The sequence below is a fragment of the Montipora foliosa genome, chromosome 9 (genome assembly GCF_036669935.1).
Source record: "Montipora foliosa isolate CH-2021 chromosome 9, ASM3666993v2, whole genome shotgun sequence".
NCBI lineage: Eukaryota > Metazoa > Cnidaria > Anthozoa > Scleractinia > Acroporidae > Montipora > Montipora foliosa.
Window position 1 is genome coordinate 49,633,529 of NC_090877.1, and position 19,495 is coordinate 49,653,023.

General features: G+C 38.8%; 2 protein-coding genes across 5 annotated transcripts in view; both read right to left on the reverse strand.

The window, feature by feature from the left end:
* The window catches only part of LOC137971222 (DNA-dependent protein kinase catalytic subunit-like), a 153,634-nt gene that overhangs the window by 91,354 nt on the left and 42,785 nt on the right, over positions 1 to 19,495 (reverse strand). For all 4 annotated transcript variants that reach the window (XM_068817999.1, XM_068817995.1, XM_068817997.1 and 1 more), the window contains exons 22-31: positions 10,424 to 10,507; positions 10,207 to 10,282; positions 8,913 to 9,023; positions 8,424 to 8,543; positions 8,102 to 8,261; positions 7,775 to 7,896; positions 5,738 to 5,927; positions 3,702 to 3,760; positions 1,220 to 1,297; positions 678 to 746 (exon numbers count right to left, since the gene is read on the reverse strand). In XM_068817999.1, coding sequence (XP_068674100.1) covers positions 678 to 746; positions 1,220 to 1,297; positions 3,702 to 3,760; positions 5,738 to 5,927; positions 7,775 to 7,896; positions 8,102 to 8,261; positions 8,424 to 8,543; positions 8,913 to 9,023; positions 10,207 to 10,282; positions 10,424 to 10,507 — 1,069 coding nt within the window. The remainder of the gene's footprint in view (positions 1 to 677; positions 747 to 1,219; positions 1,298 to 3,701; positions 3,761 to 5,737; positions 5,928 to 7,774; positions 7,897 to 8,101; positions 8,262 to 8,423; positions 8,544 to 8,912; positions 9,024 to 10,206; positions 10,283 to 10,423; positions 10,508 to 19,495) is intronic.
* Positions 17,071 to 17,598, reverse strand: LOC137970479 (uncharacterized). The gene has a single exon (XM_068816994.1). The coding sequence runs from the start codon at positions 17,596 to 17,598 to the stop codon at positions 17,071 to 17,073; it is 528 nt and encodes a 175-aa protein (XP_068673095.1).

Genomic DNA, 19,495 nt, shown 5'->3' on the forward strand with positions numbered 1-19,495 from the left:
TATCCTGGCAACATGCAGCGCATATTCAATACAGATCTTACTCGATTCATGCAGAGCCTTTCTCGAGAACGCCAAAATCGAGCAAGCAAAAGAAAGGCTCTGCTAGCAGGGTGAATCCGGACCAACTACTCGGACAATGTAATTGAATGTACGTCTAGATATTCTGAAGTTCTCTTTCCACCAATCTTCAACGAAATTTTCGTGTAAAAGGGCTTCAAACCAGAATTGGTTTCTCAGCCAAAACCAAGCTTGCCTAGCTCGCCTTGTCTTTCGAATAGCAATTTGAAGCAAAATCAATCGCTTTCGCTTTGACTACTTGAGGTGTTGCAAAAGTAAGAGCCACTGAAATCTTGAGACCTGGATTTGCTGCTCAAGAACAAGAAAATAAAACGTGAGGACTACAAGGGCCACAGCTTCTCTTATAAACGCAGGCATTTTATACATGGATTTTAGAATTTGCCCCCAATTCAATTTGTTCGTAACAGCGATTGATGACAGGTTTACCTCGGTTATTTGAGCCAGTATAAACAGTGTACAAATATACCAAAGTTTAGTCAGTAAACGTTTAATTACCTCCGCAAATGCCCAAGTGTAAACACAGCATTAATGCGTTCTGTAATAAAAATTGTAAATGTTGTACATTCAAATTGTCTAATTATGGCAATAATGTAACTAACCTGTTCAACATCACATGAAAGTTGAAGAAGGCAAGGAAATAAATGATTCCATAATTTCTCCATTGGACTCTTTTATCACCACACAAAAAAAAAACACATATGTGAGCAAGCTTTCCTGTAGTGGGGGCTAGGGAAAAGCCATCCTTTTATCGTTGGTTTTAGCAAGACATCTAAACATTAGTATAAAGGCAACATACATTAACAAGCATTAACGTCTTGTTTAAAATATTATTAGTATTTTCCCCTCGAAAAAGGGTACAAAAACACTGAGGAGACTGCATGCGGGGATTAAGATTTGAAGAGGTGAAGAGGGTTAGCTACACATTAAAAAATACTTACGTTTTAATGGAATATCTAAAAAGACCTCTTGCCTGACGGGTAAAACTGATGAATGCTACCTTTTTCTTGCTCTCTGTTATTTATGGCTTTTCGGTTCGAATTCAGCGCTACATATAATATGTTTACTACATAAATCTTACAAGGATGAAATACTTACCACTTTACAGTTTACTTCATGTATACAAGCCTTAGGTAAACATTACCTTCTTTCCCTGTGGCTGTGTGACGCTTTTGCCAAGCACATAAAGAATAAGAGAGTGAAGTGATTCACAAGCAGCAACCTACGACGACAAACATGACTACTGTACATAAAAGAAGAGACAACCTTCAGTTGGTGACTGGCATTTCTGTTGTGACAGGAACACAACACACAACTATTTTGTTTTCTTCTCACAAGACCTTTCACGCATCAAAACCATAAGTTGCGTGAACTCTTGCAAGGGCTTCAAAAACAAACTTATCATAATAACCTATACAAAATTGAATGTGTGTAATTTTTTTAAAAGTTGAACAGGAATTTTAAAGAGACTCAAATTTACAAGCGGTGGCAATCTGTGTTCATTTGATGATAATTTTTGTAGCCTTCATGTTAGTTCTTCCAGCATTATGAAGTCGTGCATCAATTCACAGTTGTCAGCATGTGCTATAACAATATGTTTGGCCTTCAATCACCTTTGTTTTGCATACATTTGATCCTCAGCCTAAAGTTATTCATTAAGTCCTTCAGCTTTTTCCTATTTCCACAATCACACTATGTTCTGAGCTTCATAGAACCTGCATCAAATTCCAACCCATGCCAACACTCAAGGACTTTCTGAGGGCCCAGTCCTGTTATTTATTTCTGTGCATGACCTCATATTCATGCCTCCACACATTGCAAATTCACGAAGTCCAATTTGATTATTCTAAACTGTAATAATTGTAATAAAAGTTAAAAAGTTTTACAAATATTTCGTCCGTTTTTCAACCGGACTTCATCAGTAAATGATGTGAATTTTAAAAAGGTTTTTAACGCCTCTTGGGGGTTAGAATTGTGTCATAGATGGCTGCTAATTCGTAACCATTGTCTCTGTTTAACGCCGGTTTCGTAAGTTTAATTTGAATAGCTTCTTTTATCCTGCGTTTGAAGGTGTTAACTTCCGTTGATAGTACTTTTGTCTTATTTGGGTCCACCGAGTGGCCCTCCAGGCGACAATGCTCATGAATAGCTGATGAACTTCTTGATTGGTGTTCTTTTACTCTGATTCCAGAGAGCGGGCCGTTTCGCCAACGTACTCCTTGTTACACTTCTCACAATGGATCTGGTACACAGTACCGCATTTCTTGAGATTGACAGTTGTGTCCTTGACACGTACCAATTGTGATCTTAGAGAATTGACGGGTTTATGAATAAGTGTAACCTCGTGTGACTTGAAAGCTCTTTGCAGGCGTTCCGAGATTCCTTTGATGTATGGCGTTGATGCATAGATTTTCTTCTTGTTTTGAGGCTCTTCGGTATCTTCTGTTGTAGATTTTGGATGTGGTATTGTTAGCATCCATTCCAGTACCTAAACTTCCAATCAAACCATCAACTACAACACAAAAGAGCTGTGGTTAACACCCTGATGTTGAGAGCTCAGACCTTGGTTACGGAAAACGATGACAGAACTAGAGAAACACAGCACGTCAAGCAAGCTCTAAAAATGAATAACTATCCAGAATGGATGCTAACAATACCACATCCAAAATCTACAACAGAAGATACCGAAGAGCCTCAAAACGAGAAGAAAATCTATGCATCAACGCCATACATCAAAGGAATCTCGGAACGCCTGCAAAGAGCTTTCAAGTCACACGAGGTTACACTTATTCATAAACCTGTCAATTCTCTAAGATCACAATTGGTACGTGTCAAGGACACAACTGTCAATCTCAAGAAATGCGGTACTGTGTACCAGATCCATTGTGAGAAGTGTAACAAGGAGTACGTTGGCGAAACGGCCTGCTCTCTGGAAATCAGAGTAAAAGAACACCAATCAAGAAGTTCATCAGCTATTCACGAGCATTGTCGCCTGGAGGGCCACTCGGTGGACTCAAATAAGACAAAAGTACTATCAACGGAAGTTAACACCTTCAAACGCAGGATAAAAGAAGCTATTCAAATTAAACTTACGAAACCGGCGTTAAACAGAGACAATGGTTACGAATTAGCAGCCATCTATGACACAATTCTAACCCCCAAGAAGCGTTAAAAACCTTTTTAAAATTCATCTTTTTAACATTCACATCATTGACTGATGAAGTCCGGTTGAAAAACGGACGAAATATTTCATAAGTTTTAACTTTTAGCTCCGAGTTTGTAAAACTTTTTAACTTTTATTATGCTTCCGGAGCAGGAAACAAATGTTTTTGATTGTAATAATTGTAGTTTTCTTCATCAGCCATTATCATGCATTACAATTAATATTCCAAGGAGGCCTAGTAAGAACCTGCAGATGGTGTTATTATAAATAATCCCCAATGATTAAGCAAAGAAAAATTACACCAGCTCCCAGTTGGCTTGATAGTTCAGTCCAGTTAGGCCTAACTCAATTGCATGGTCATGGGCAATAGCTCTGTTCAAGCCTGGATTTTTTTCAGGCTTCTTCGCAACTGCTGAAGTTGATGCTTAACTGCTATGACCTCGAATTGTCATGTAGAAATTACCTTTGTTTGCCTGTCACTTGATGTTGTTGCCAGTTCTATCAGACGGGGTAAAAATGGATCTGCAATTTCACGTAGAAGAAGCTAAGAATAAAACAATCATGCAAACAAAAGAATCATGTACTATTGACAGAAGTAGCTGTCTGCCATGCATTACAATTAATATGCTGACCCCTAACCCCTAACCCTAACCCTAACATGTTTGGTGTCAAGTTTATTTATGGCCTGAGTAGCATTACTTGCCCAAGGACAGGGAGGGTGCAAATGATATTTTTTTAAACTTGATAAGACAATGGCAAAGCTAAAAAAGGAGGCAAAGACAAAAACAAAAGACAGAAGATGATAATTTCCAAGATAATTAGCCAGTCAAAATAACCATAAGAGAAACGTGGACAAAACATGCCATAATATCCCCCCCCCCCCCCCCGCCCATTTTCCTCCCATCATATTAATTAATGGCTAACTAGGAATCGTAACATCAAACTCTCAAAAAAGTTCAAAATGGTTAAGTCCCCTCTGAGAGAGAGACAAAAGGTTGCATGCAGTCATGAAAGGAACCTCCACTAAAACAACAAAATAACTTTTAAACGAGGGAACATAATGTTTACAATTAAAATTGTTCAAACTTTTTCCAATGAAAGCGTTTTTATCCGAAAAAATGAATTTCAAAACACTTGTTTTGGCTTTCAAATTTCACGGGCGCCACCATCTTGAATAATAATTTTGTGACGTATCATGGTTGCCCTATTGTTCCAGAACAATCGCTCTTTGTGTCAGAAAAATAGGGCAACCACGACACGTCACAAATATTCAAGATGGCAGCGGCCATTTTTCGGATTCAAACGCTTTCATTAGAAAAAGTTTGAAAATTTTTAATTGCAAACATTATGTTCTGTGGCTTAAAGTTATTTTGTTGTTTTAGTGGAGGTTCCCTTTAAGTGCCATTAAGCATGGTCTTGGCAAGATGTCCTGACACTGCATATTTTAATACATGTCACTCTTTCTAAAGCATTAGTTTCCAAACTAACATTGAAGGCTGATAAACTTGCAAGGGAAATATACCCAAGACTGTTTCTGAGTACTTAAATCCTCTAGATACTGGGAAAAAGAGGTGCAAGAATTTTGCCACAGCATTTTTAATTTGAGGTATTTTATTAAGGTTGGGTTAGGGTCTCCAGGCTTTCCATTTGGTGCTCAGATAAAAAGTTGTGCTATTAGATTTATTTCACCCATTAAGTAATAATGCACGTCAACATTTATGCAAATACCATGCTTCTTTTATTGTTTGTTAATGTTACACTGTATTCTCAAAAATGATGCACAAATCAGATGAAACAGCACAGGGAAGCGCTTTTAAGTTCAAGTTGAGGTTACTTGAAAAAAATTTAAAATAATTTCGATCAGAGAATTTTCGTTTCAAAATTGCCACTTAAATTTTGAAATTAATGCAACCTGAGGCAATCTGATGGGGTTTTCAGGTTTTAGGTCTCAGGAAATATGACCACATCTCAGACGGCATAAGATCCCTCAACTGGCTCACTGTTAAGGACAGACTCCTTCTCAACGATGCTGTAATGGTATATAAATGTCTTAATAATTTAGTCCCGAAATATCTGGCTAATATATTTTTATCTCGCTCTCAAATTCATACTAGGGCTACGCGATCATGTAATCTTTTACACATCCCTTTATGTCGTCTGTCATATGGACAACGTTCGTTTACATATCGTGGATGTAAACTTTGGAACAGTATTTGTAATGATTTGAAAGCTGCGGACAGTGTAAACTGCTTCAGGCGCCATTTAGCGCAGAAGCTATTAAGTGGAGGACATTTGTGTTCAGTTAACTTGTAAATTATATTCAGAGGTCTTTTGTAACTGATTCTAGCTTTTAAATGTAACGTTTATTATATTATTCCTTTTTCTCTTTTCAATTTATATATATTTTTAGACATTGTAACCGAAAAGCCCAAATTGGGAGTTACAATAAACGTATGTATGTATGTATGTATGTTTGGTTTTTTTAAGTGTTGGCCATACCTAAATCAATCTCGGGCTTCATATCCTGAAAAGGCACAGCAAAACCCAGGTGTTTTAACGAGTCCCAAGCAACAATCTTTGAAGGATCAATTTCTTTCCCTCCAAGAAGCAGGACGTTTGTTTGACCTCCCAGACTTCCAAGGAGTCTAAGAATCTCATGGCGAACACTTGCCAATGGGGCAGGGGTGCCCTAAAGTAAAAAAAACAACAACAACAAAAAAAACATGAAATCATTGATGAAACAATTCTCCACCACTGCCGGAATTTGTAATTTTAAAGAACATAATAATTAAAGTAAGATATGAAAATTAAAATTAAAATTCACCAAAGAGAAAGACCCTTCAATTTTGGTTCATCTCAAACAGCAAGAGGAGCCAACTGTACAAGGTTCCCAAACACATAGTCCAAGTAGTCAAGGACATGTTGGCCACTTTTAATAAGTTAGTACCAAGGAAAGAACTGAGGACATACCTCATTTAAAATATACAACCTACAGCAAACTAACCCTAACCCTAGACTGCTCGCAGTCCCTCCTGAGTTAGTCAAACCGTCTGCTTTTGTCACACAAGCAAGCCGAGGGGAGAATGGTGACAGAGAGAGATATATAGGGACTGCACGATCTTCTGTAACCGAGGCGTTCAGAATCTGCTACTCGAATGAGTGAAAGTGATATGACAGATGGTTCTGCCTCTTTTATTGCTAATGTAAATAAGCACTCAATGGCGTGGGAATATTTTAGGGTTTTCCTTTGAGGCCAGAGGCCGGACATTTCGTCCGATGTTTTCCCATTCCATGTCCTATACTTTAATGCCAATATTTGAGGGATTTGTTTTATTTTACCTTTTAGAGAGAATTTGCGTGAACTCCAGCCTTGCCTGGGAACCCTATTTTACAAATATCCTGGGGGGGGGAGCTTGTGCCTTCCCCGCTCGCAAAGCTCCTTGCAGTGCCAAAAAAGTTATGTCCCGTGCTTTCAGAAATATGTCCGCTACTTTACAAAATTCTAAATATTTATGTACATGTAAAATGCAATCAAATATTTGGAAAGGAAACCACAGAAAAACTACTGTATTTACTTTGAATTCAATGATCAACACTCCAAAGCCCAGTAAAAAGAGAGGTAGAAAACCTATGCAGCCAGATGAAAGAGGCCTCAGATTGTTGCAGGATTTGCAGAATAAATGTTCTTTTGAATGTTGATCAACAACTATCAAGGAAAAATCCTTATTTAGGAAGGATGACTCATCATCTATCATTAAATCAATACAGATCTTGTTCTGCAAAAAAAGGACTCAATACTTGTTTGAAGCCATGGCCTTCAATACATTCCCCTTTTTCTCGAAGACAACCACTCATAGATGATTGTTTGACTGAATCTGGTCTTTGGTGATGCTGCGACGAGGAACTATTACAACGATGGACGACGCTTGATATGGGTCACAAGTATCTTTAGAGGACAAAGCTCTCATAAAATAATGCTCTTGATGAAACCAGTTGGTGGCACAGCCATAACATACTTGCCCAATAGAAGAGCTTCGACCGTGAGTTTCAGCTCTTGTTTGGGTTCAATTTGTTAGCTATTTGAAGGGATAAATGATCGAAACCGCAAAACCCATATTGTGCTTATCTTTTTCTTTTCCCACAGAAAATCATAGACAGATTGGCATCACAATCTGACAAGAAGTAATTAACTAGTCAAAAAAAGCTGACAGTGGTCCATTATCAACGGACCAATCCGAATTTCCTGTTGCAAAATTCTGAACGTTTCGGTTACAGAAGATCGTGCAGTCTCTTTATCTCGCTCTATCACCATTCTCCCCTTGGCTCACTTTGTGACCAAAGCGGGCTGTTCGACTAACTCAGTAGGGATTGCGAGCAGTCTACCCTAACACAAAGAATTACAGTGTACGTAAGAAGTATTCAATAATAACGTACTACATAAATCCTAGAGAACAGTGCATGTCTGTCAGAGAAAAAATGTTAAAAGGATGCATGCAAACACTGTTAATGATCTACAGTTGGGATACCCTTCCTCACCTGATGTGCCATCTCGTCCTTGATTTTCAGCAATTTAAGAGGAATTTTCCTTCGTGATCCAGGACGAGATGCTGTGCGCAATACAATGGTCTTTGAATCTTCAGAGAGCTGACCTTCTTCATCTGCACAAAATGTCCAAGCCAATATAAAATAATTTTATTATGAAACTATGATTAGGTACTGTCCAGCCCAACATTTTACAAACTCAAGGCAAACACAAGGGTTTGTATAGGTGTGACATGACACTAATTCAATAAAAGAGTGTCTAAAGCCGCTGTAAAATTTATAGTACACATGCTCAAACCAAGCACCTTGCATAGTCCTTACTTTTGTCAGTAGAGGATTTGAGGTAGCCATCCAAACAAGGAAGGACTTCAGACAGACAGGGATTCAACATTTCTGCTGGAAGAGACGCAGACCATTTCTGCAGTGCATCTAGACCAGCTTGAGCCAAAGGGGTGTAACTTAAGCCAAGTTTAAATGTAAGCTGTAATATTAAAAAGAAACACTACCAGTAGTCAGAACTCAAAGCAGTCTTGGCTGTAAGTGCAAAAAAGTTTTTAAGTATGAAATGTTTTTATTAATATTCTATTGCCACAGAAACAATTTTGTTGACAGCGTAGAACAACAGTGCTATCGGATATCTTACCTTCATGGCTGGCACTAAGGAAGCAACATCAAGCTGGACTATTTCAAGAGGAAGAGATAAAACAAGCCTTAAACATGAGGCCAACAGGTCATCCTTGTAATGCTGCATCCTTATCAGTACCTGTTGACACACATAAAGGAGTCTGCAGCTGTAATGTATTGGATCACAAGTTGAATATCAATAAAATAAATTATACCCAAATAGCCAGAATTAGTTCACACTATGTGGCACAGCATCTTTGCCTTATTTTAATCATAGTTTCAATATTTCTAATGCAATCCTCATTAAAAGCTGGTTTTTGACTCAATGCATGCACATGCGAATCCAGTACCCTTTACATTTGGTCATGCCCCTCCCTAAGTACAGTAATGTAACACAATTTATTAATAATGTATAAGAAAAGAAATGCAGCTATGTTTTATTAACATTTTTTAAATCTAAATTACACAATGACAATCCATTCAATACCTAACCCTAACTGTGTCTCACCTCTTTCAGAAACTTGCGAAAGAGCACAAAGCATGTCATACGATCTGATACGTCTACTATTTCCATATCCAAGTCTTCACTGTTATTGTCTTGTTTTTCAGCTTTGACAAACTGTAATGTCATATTTTAATATTGTACATGGTGAGAGAAACAACCAATAAAATAAAACCAAAACACAACAAATGGCAGCTCAGTGAGTTAATTAAATCATTTGCCATTTACATGTACCAAGTAAATGACAAAACTGAAACATAGGCAAAGGACATTTCCAGAGATTTTCTATATCATAACCAATTCATTTAACAGAGTGAAGACTGAAATACAAGATTTGAATTAATGACGCTTTTGTTGCCGTCAATGTCCTCACGCTGAAGCTCCCACCCCATTCAGTCACATACGTTTTTTCCCAATCACAACCATCTCAGTCACTGGAGTTCTACTGATATACAGTTATTTTGGAACATAACTGTATGATATCTATCACTTTTCTTTTAGAGAAATAAGAGCCATTTTCAATGTTGCGAGCACAACAGTGTCCACGCAGCATTTTTCAAGATTAAAAATAAGGGTTTATGTAGCTGGCACATTGACTTTCTTGGAGAATCTTCTCACAGTTCCTCATAACAGTTTCTTTGATGCTAATCATGATCTGACCAGCTGGCAAAATGGTAAGGGTTTGGCCAAGCCCAAATGTAGTTTTCAGGTTTCCATTGAAATACATTCTAGTTACTGAAACTTTTTTGTGTCTATTTTTGTGTATGTATTGAGGGAATTTTTCGAGCATTTTAACACGGCAATAAGAGAATAATAGCAAAAATTTTGAGCAGTAATCATTAGCATAATAGAAAAACATAAAAGCATAATGTGCCAAAGTGTAACGCTGAACGAGCTAATACAGCATTAAATTTCACCTTTAAGCCAATCAGAACTCATTCAAAAGTTCTTCATTAGTTACGACGCGTGTGAGTGTTCCTTTGGCTTATTGAAAACGAAAACAAACTCGCCTTTACTTCACTTTTTGAAGCTGAAGTTTTTAAACGAATATGACTACGGATCTTGATCATGGCTAATAAATATTCAATTCAAAATTGGGACCAGAGAAACAGTCCGGATAATTGAGAAATCTGGATGATCGAGGTCTGGATAATCAAGTTTCAACTGTACAATTAAATCTGTCTCTGATTTTTCCATGACTAGTATACCACATGCAATTCCTTTTTTTGAAAGCATGAGCTTTTCAGTAATATATTTCAAGCAAAGAGATGTAAAATCACAGTCCTAAGAAATAAACTACCTTGAAAAATGACAGCTTTTCACAGATTTTCAAACAAACTTCTAACAGCTTGTAAAAGCCACTGACCACTGGAAACCTGAAATAAAAGGTTTTTTAGAGCAAACAGCAACATTTCAATTCAATTGAGTGAGGTCACCTAAACTAACAAAGTAAAAAACTAACATGTTATGTAAAGACACCACACAAATGTCGGCACATTTACCTTTTAACCACTTACCCTGTGGACATGACAATGATCTCTCTGCCAAACACATAGACCCAACTCTCGAACATGGTTACTGAATATTTTGGAAGGACACATCTTAAAAAAAAAAACCTTACATTTCTATTTCACCCTTTTTATCATTAAACAAAATTAATTTTATTCATAACTGAATACAACTTTGAAAGTAGATAGAATGCTTCTACAGGCCAAGCAATGAAAGAGACTGTGTAAACAACTTGGTCATGTCCTTAAAATCATGATCTACCATCTTACAAATGGCACAGCTGATGACACCTTGAAAATTGAAAAAGGGAGTCAGGCAAGCACCAAAGAGAAGGGAAGGGTCAATTTCTGAATAGCTCTTCCCCTAGCCAATTGCCATGTGCTTCCAAAATAATTATGGTACGTTAAATATCACTCCCTCATTAGGATGCACTACAGCAGAAGAGACTGAAAATGCTTTGTCTAGAGACACCCTCACCAGCAGAGTTAGTTCTCTGTTTAGGGTACTTGTCTTTATCAACAAGACTAGTTTGTAAGCACATATTATTATGTAGCTTAATTTAAGGACAGTGCCTACTATTGTTATTGCCCATACGTTCTGCGCATCTCGATATACTCGGATTTCCTATCGGTGATGCTTACTAATACAGGGATATAAACCGTATTCATAAATGGCGGCTAAGAAATTATTCTTTTGTCTTTATGCTAATCATCCTAACTAGCCTCGTTAGCACGAGCAAAATTCAAAAGAATTTTTGTTCCAAAGCGAGGCTAGATGATTAGCGTTAAGACAAAAGAATAATTTCTTGACCGCCATTTATGAATACGGTCTATCTTTGCGCACTTTAAAACTATCCAGAGAGAGTAGATCTTAGTAAGCACTCTTGGTATCCAAAAAAAAAATTGGGGGTAACCATGCATTTTTGAGAGATAATTAAGCTTCAATTTGAGAAAGAACACCATACATTGCTTTGTATTATCTTTGAAAAATGCGTGGTTACCCCCGATTTTCTTTTTGGATTTCAATAACACTTGTTAAGATCTACATTTCCTGCATAATCACACACCGTGGCAAAAATATCTTCAATTAATTAGTAGGCACCGTCCTTAAGGGATTTCTTTGGAATGATACACTGGTCCTTATGCCACTCCTAAAAGAGTGCATAATCTGACTGCATTCAAACTGACAAAGAATTTACTGTGAGGAGGTGGATTGGCCTTAACAGTAACAACAACAACATCCAGAGGTTATAACCTGTACACCAACAAGAAGACTGCAGAGATACACTTGAAAATCTCGAGAGATCTTGATTTAAAACTAGTTATGCACATCAAGTTGGGCCACTAAGGGAGGACCGAACATCACATCCTATCATTGCAAACTTCTATACAGATCAGAGAGGCATGAAATACTTTGGAGAAAGAAATGTCTAAAATTTAAATTGAGTGTATGTTTTGAAGGACCTCATTTCTGAAGACAAAAAGAGGAAAACAAAAATGAACAAGACGCTCTATAAAAGAGTACTCTGGGTTGCCTGTGGTACCTGTTACACAAAAACAGAAGGCACTGAATTGGGTGGTATTGAACTGCAGGGTTCCAGTTAATTTTTTCAAGTGGGGGGACATTAAGACCATTTGAGGGTCACCCACATGTGGCGCCTGCAGAGGCCCTTTGGCTCACACATTCACACCTTAAATTATTTTGTAATATCATGTCTCATTTTGAGGTCTTTTAGTTTTGTAAGCTTTAGTAATAAATTCAGTTTAAAGATAACAAACACGCTCTTGAGTAAAGGTGCACGTGATCACCTTGTGTCAAATGAATAAACTACGGGAAAGAATATTAATCGTTCGTTGTTTTCAGAGTAAAACAACATACTTTTTAGCCAAGAAACTTCCGTCTTTGGTTTTTTAATTTTGTTGTAATATTTAACTGAATATTTACATTAATCTGTCAGGTCAGGAAGCCTTCTTTGTCGGGTTCCTGAGAAACGTATCTATTGTGACTTCAGGGTGAACTATTTACACAATCGCGAGGTTGAGCGGCCATGTAATTGAAAATCTGAACATCTATGAGATACAAAAACAGACTTGTGAATTATCACAAACCACAATGCTGACAAGCACAAAAGCAGAAGAAATGGTTAATAAATATGAAGTTTGTTACTATCTGAACGTTTTTGTGTTATATTGTCAAGCAAATGATGTAATTTCATAACACTCAATATTCACAAAAAGTCTAAGTTTCATGTAAACAATCTTCGCACTAGTAAGTGGTAGCAATAAATTGGATTATATGGGAAGTTAAAGAAATATTGTTGCCTTCCCAAATAAACTTCATTTTACACCACAATGACAAAATCATTTGTCAGAGAAATAAAATTCCTGTCTCCTCGCGTATCACATTTCAACGCACGTATGCAAATTGGTTAACTCATTTTCACCGCGTCCTGATTCCCGCGAAATGATTCTTCTTTCAAATATCAACAAAAATATTATTTCTCGTCAAGAGTTCCATCTTTTATGTTCAAATCACCGCTAAAAATAAAGATTTTTTAACGATCTGTCTGTAGATATTTTTTTATAATTTAATATTCCCTGTCAAAATTTGCCCAACAATCCAAACACAAAAATAGCAATGCATGCAACAAATTTAGTTGCATTTACCTCTTTGTCGAATTCTCATGCTTAACACAGAAATTTTTAGATGATGTGATACATCTAGATATTGTCAAGCATTGCATCTTTTATGTTCAAATACCGCTAAAAATATTAAGATTTTTTAACAATCTATCCGTATTCCGTAGATATTTTTCATAATTTAATATTCTCTGTCAAAATTTGCACAACAATCAAAACACAAAAATAGCAACGCACGCAACAGATTTAGTCGCATTTACGGCTTCGGCGAATTTCCATGCTTAACACAGGAATTTTCAGTTATTGTGAAAATCTTTCTCTATTCGTTAGCAATCACCATTTCAGAGAAATCAACCGGTCTGCGAATATGTTATGAGTTTTTTTTCAATGGGATGTCAAAAGGCCAAGTGGATGTTAAGCATAACCTGGCAAGTTCACGTGATCAAGTTGCGCGTGTCACCCGTTATAAATATTTTTTCACAAAATGTTCCCGAATCGTCATGTTTCCGCTACATACTTCCTCTTATTTTCAGCCTAATCTGATGACAGGTCAATTTTTTTTACTTAACATTTGCACCAAAAAGCAAAAAAGCTGGGAGTTAACAGTAAAAGGCAAGCCAAAAGATACCCTTGGCTTGGCTCCGCAATTCTAAATCAACGGTCGAGGACAAAAAAAAAATACTCTGGTTGCACAACCCCAGAAACTCATTTCCATGCATAGAGACAGCTCAGATTTCTCGTCACGGTGTTGACGTCAACCAGTTTTGGCCATCAACACGAGACTGCTTCCCACGAGACGCAATGAAGCGCATCATCAACATCCCTGAAAACTGTGATTACAGAGATAGCTATTCATTTCAACAGCTTTAATAAGTTTGGAGCAATTTTAACAATGTTGTATTGATTTTCAGTGCGTAAGATAAATTTATTTGATGAATTATTTTTTCCCTCACAGCGAAAATTTATTGTTGAACGTGTTTAATTAAAACAGGTTATTTTCATAGCAAAAAGCTACAGATCACTGTCTAATGTGCAGAAAGGACGACTTCAAAATGCGAAAAACTTTTGTCCGTCCTCACCCACACACAGTTGCAACAAATGTTGCGAATTCAACTTTTTTAGTTAATTCTCCCGACCGCTCTCAAACAAGTTTGAGTATCTGCAAGTGCTCTCATGTGCAAATCAATAAGCAAAATAATTTAACTATTAAAATGGGTCTTTTCACGTCGTTAAATCCATCAAAGTGCGTGGAGGCACTGAAGCAGCACACGGACGATCGAAACAGCTTGGCCTTTTCCTCTCAGGCCAAAGTCTCTTAAAATAAATGCTGCTTGTCACAACAGTTGTTTCGATTTGTCCGAGCAGAAACTCCCTTGAACGTAATGTGCAATCAGCGAACTAGGACAAATTCTGTCCCAATTTTATGACATGCAAATGAGGTTTGGGGGTTGTGGACTGTTGATCTGGAATAGCAGAGCATTCTCCCCGAAGTTGGTCTGCGGTAGCTTGTTACGCACAGGAAGTTTCAGTAACAATACTGCTGGGGCCACACCAGTGGTTTGATGAGGAGAGGTGCGATAGTTTCTCAGAATCGCTTGCAGGTCCTCTCTCCAGTTTCTTCCTTCCACTTTAGCGGCTTTAAGACACTTCTTCAGTGTTTTCACGAATCTCTCCACCTCACCGTTGGCCCTAGGCCATAATGGGGTTACCTTGCGGGGCTTGAAACCAAGCGCATGAGAAACTTGGCAAACTCTTCTCCGCTGAAAGGTGGACCATTGTCTGATCTAACAATCTTGGGAGTTCCGAATGTAGCAAATAGCTGATCTAACTTAGGTATGACAGCACTAGCGGACGTTGATGACACTGGTTCTACGAACGGGAACCTTGAATAATCATCAACCAGTAGAAGTAGGGTTTCACCCTCAACATGCGCAAAGTCAATGCTTACTTCATCAAAAGGGCTGTCAGGAAGAGTTGATACTTGAACAGGATCTCTAGCGTACACTGGGGTTACAGCTTGGCACGGTAAACAGGCCTTGACCTTTGTTTCAACCATCTTGTCCATGCATGGGAACCACACCTTTTCTCGCAGGAGGGCCTTAGTTTTCACTATGCCCAAGCGACCTTCATGGGTGATTTCAACAATTCGTTCTTGTAGTGCAGGTTAGCAGGACAGTGTCAGTGCAGGTTAACTGCTCCTTGACTTGCTCATAGCGGGATAGCTCAGATAATGATACACCAGGTGGCGCCTTATACCAGCAACCAGATTTCATTGCAGATATAACCGCTTGTAGCAATGGATCCATTGCGGTTGCAGATTCTACCTCAGACAGTGTTACAGCTTTTGGTACTGCATTTCTTGTAATAAAAGAGATGTGGTCTTCAGACTCGATTTCATAATTGTGAGATTCCAAGTCTCCCACTGGGTGTCTCAAAGCATAATTTGCGAGGTTTGAGGCACCAGGGCGATATTCTACTGTGAATCGGTACTGCTGTAGCTCCATGAGCCAACGTTCTATCCTGGCGGACGGTTTAGAGGTGGGGTTGTTAAACAAGGAAACCAGAGGTTGATGGTCTGTGATTACTTTAAATTCCCCTCCATAGATGAACAAGTGAAAGCGCTTTACAGCCCAGTAAACTGACAAAGCTTCACAATCAATCTGTGGATATCTAGCTTGAGTTGGTGTCAGTGGAGAACTGGCATAATGCAAAGGTGTCACTTCATTAGTCGAAACATCTTTCTGGGTCAGGACAGCACCTAAACCAATGGGACTACCATCGACAAAGATTTCTTTGGATCAAAGTATCCAAGGGTAGTCTTGGTAGATAGTGCCACTTTTAGGCGTTCGAATGATGACTGTTCTTCCTCAGTCCACTGCCACTTCACTCCATTACAGGTCAGCTGTCGAAGAGGCCTGGTGATTAGTGCAAAATTCTTGATGAACCTAGAGCAGAATGCAGCTGAGCTAAGGAGGCTTCGTACTTCAGATACATTGGTTGGTGGCACAACATTTTGAAGAGCTTCAACCTTTTTAGGGTCAGGTGACATGCCCTGTTCAGAGAACACATGGCCAAAGAAGGGCATAGTGGGAACTCGAAACTGGCACTTAGGTAAGTTTATTGTCAGACCACTCTCCTGGAGTTGACGGAATACTTGTCTCAGATGTCGGTCATGAGTGTCTTGGTCTGCGCCCCCAACATAGCTGTCATACTGATGTTCTTGACGCAGGGTATGCCATGGATTGCATCACCCACCTTCTTTTGGAAGATTTCTGCTGTGCACGAGAGACCAAACTTGTTTGTATTGGAACAGTCCAACGTGTGTAGCAAACATGCTCAGCGCTCTCGAGTCGGGATGCAATGGGATCTGGTGGTACCCTTGATTTAAGTCGATCTTACCAAACACTTTAAAACCGTTCAAGTTCAACACTACATCATCGATGGTGGGTATGATGTGTCGCTCCCTGATGATAGCTTTGTTTAATGAAAGCATGTCCACACAAATTCTAATCTCATTCGTTTTATGCGGCTTGGGCACAACAACAATTGGCGATACCCAAGGGGTGGGACCTTCTACGTGTTCAATGATGTCATCATTTTTGAGCTGTTTGAGTTTTTCCTCCACTTGTTTTCTTACATGGAAAGGGACTCGGCAATGTGGCTGAGCCACGGGTTTGACAGATTCATCTACATGTATGCGTGCTGGTTCACCTTTGTACTTGCCTATTCCACTGGTTAGATTAGGAAATTCCTTGAGAACATCTGGGGCATCAGGTGGTATGCTAACAGGAGGTTCGACCCTACTAACTGCTTTAATAAGATTTAATGCTTGTGAGGTTGTCCAGCTAAGTATGGAGCTTGATGAACCCTTTGCGACATAGAATGTTTCCACGGATGAACAGCTACCACTGGTGACAGTGGCTCGAAACTTTCCACACAGGGTTAGTGGCTTATCAGACATGTACGGATACACTTTGGCACTTGTTTCAACCAGTTGTGGCTTTGATTTAAGGCCATCAAAGTCTCTCTTTTTTTTTTGAGATATTCACGGTTGCTCCTGAATCTGCCATAATGCGGATTGGTGTGTTAATGATGGTGACCTGAAAGATAGGCTTACCAGCTTCGTGTCCCTGTGCACCAATGTTAAAAGTATACTCTTCACTGTTGTCACTGTCAACACCGACTAGAGATGACATTTCACTACTCGGAGACTCTTCAACATCTGCAGACCTGACATGGTATTTACCTCTTGACGTTTTCATTGGGTGCGAAGATTTGGACAGATTATTGGGTTTGCCACGACAAACTTTGGAGAAATGTTTCATTTCGCCACAGTTCAAACACTTTTTACCTTGAGCAGGGCAAGTTCCTTGATGTGGGTAATTTTCACCACATAAACCACACCTATTGTTACGCAATTCAGACTTTGGTAGACCATGAGAATTCTCTTTCTGCTGAACGTCGGTTGCTTTATTTCTACCATAGCCCAGTGCATTGGATTGCTGTTTCTCCATCTCACTGGTCTGTTCGTCAGCGGTTTTCATGGCGCGAGCTACTTTTCAACAATTTCTCAAGATTGAGGCTCTGTTCGATTGCTTTACGTCTCAGGCGAAGCGATGAGGTTCCTTGAATAATCTGCCACTTCATTTCCAGTTTGGGATCGGCAAATTGACACTTGCGTGCTAACAGCTGGAGACGTGTGTAAAACTCGATAATGTTTTCACCAGACTTTTGCGTTACCTGACGAAAGAAATAGACATGATAATCCACACACTTTTGAGGCTCGAAATGGTCAACAAGAGCCTTTACGGCAGTCTTGTATTTGTCACTTCCTTCCGGCGGTTCTGGAATGGTAAGGGTCTCAAACACATCACAGGTTTCTTCTCCCACGTAATGCAACAACATTGCTTTCTTTTGAGATGCTCGGGTAATGCTCATTGCTGTAAACATGTTGTCCAAACGCTTGATTTACTTCTCAAAGCGAACGGATGTGGTATCTCTTGGTTGAAGATCAAACTCAGGAAAGGTCGGTAGGTTAACTGCCATTGCAGAGGCTGCTGAAGGCTGCGAAGGCGAAGTGGTTGATGAAGAATCTGCAGGCATTGAAAACAAGGCTGATCGGTAGGATTTCCGGTTAATTTAACACTTTAAACGCAAAGATTTCCGTTTTCGATTACTTGCATCCCATCCTCGTCGCCATTTGTTATGTTTTGAATGGATTTCAAAACGGGACGCAAAAAATTAACAACGATTTAATAAACAGTTGCAAGAAAACGTGTTACAGCATAGGTGGACGCCATGATTGCTCTGTTCAATATATCCCATAGGTCCTAGCAAACATCCGGTATCAATAACTTCCGGTTTATATGAACATTACACGTGCGTGTCAAATTTCAACCCACGCATGCTAGTTAGTTGAGTTCGAATATTACCTTGAAAGGCCCAAAAAAATCTCACAAAAACCTTAAGTTTGCAGCGAAAGATTTTATTGAAACAAACAACATATTTGGGTCCGCCATAAACAATTCTTGACAAACAAGAATTAGTCAAATTTCGAATTGTTTCTTACCTGAATATTGTGCAGAGTTGAGTAAAATAAAAATAAATAGCCAAACAACAGAAATCACTGATCCACTCCAGGTGATCGATTCCTTCTCTCTCCATATCCAAGCAGAAAAAGTTACCAGAGAATTTTCCATTTGGTTTCAGTGTTGTACATAACACCACAGTTAGTAAAAGATCGGAAATACAGCTAGGGGTGCAGGGATAGAGCAGTGGTGAGAGTATACGCCTCCCACCGATTTGGCCAGGGTTCGATTCCCAGAAGTGGCATCATACGTTGGTTTTCTACTCTGCATTGAGAGGTTTTCTCCGGGTACTCCAGTTCCCCCTCTTCTCAAAAACCAAAATTTGACTTGATTTGCATTAATTGTTAATTTCAGTTTACAGTGTCCCCAATTAGTGCTCCAGCGCTGGACCGACTAGACACTTAAATAAAGTTCCTTTCCTTTCCTTTAGCTGACTTTGATACAGCTCGACGGAGTCCATTACTCATCGCTTTCAAGATTCCAGATATTTACTTTTCACTGCTTATCTTGTTTATCCAATTGATGGTCCATTCTTGAGCTCCACAAGGGTATGTTTTGTTTAAAGATCCACTAAAACACCATTATAGGTTAATTAAATATTCTACGAGATAAAATCTACGCATTTCTACCCTCTGAAATACGTGCATAAGGCTCTTCGAACAGAGCCAATACTTAGCACGGGAGTGACAGGAAAGACCTATTGTGCAACTTTTCCATTTTCTTGACACGGAAAAAAAGATAAAAAGGAAAACAAACAAAGTCAACGCATTTTTGAACTGCATTGCCTATGGCAACCCAGTAATAAATATATCTATAACTCAAGCCAATGTTTCCTGACATCTTAAAATAGCAA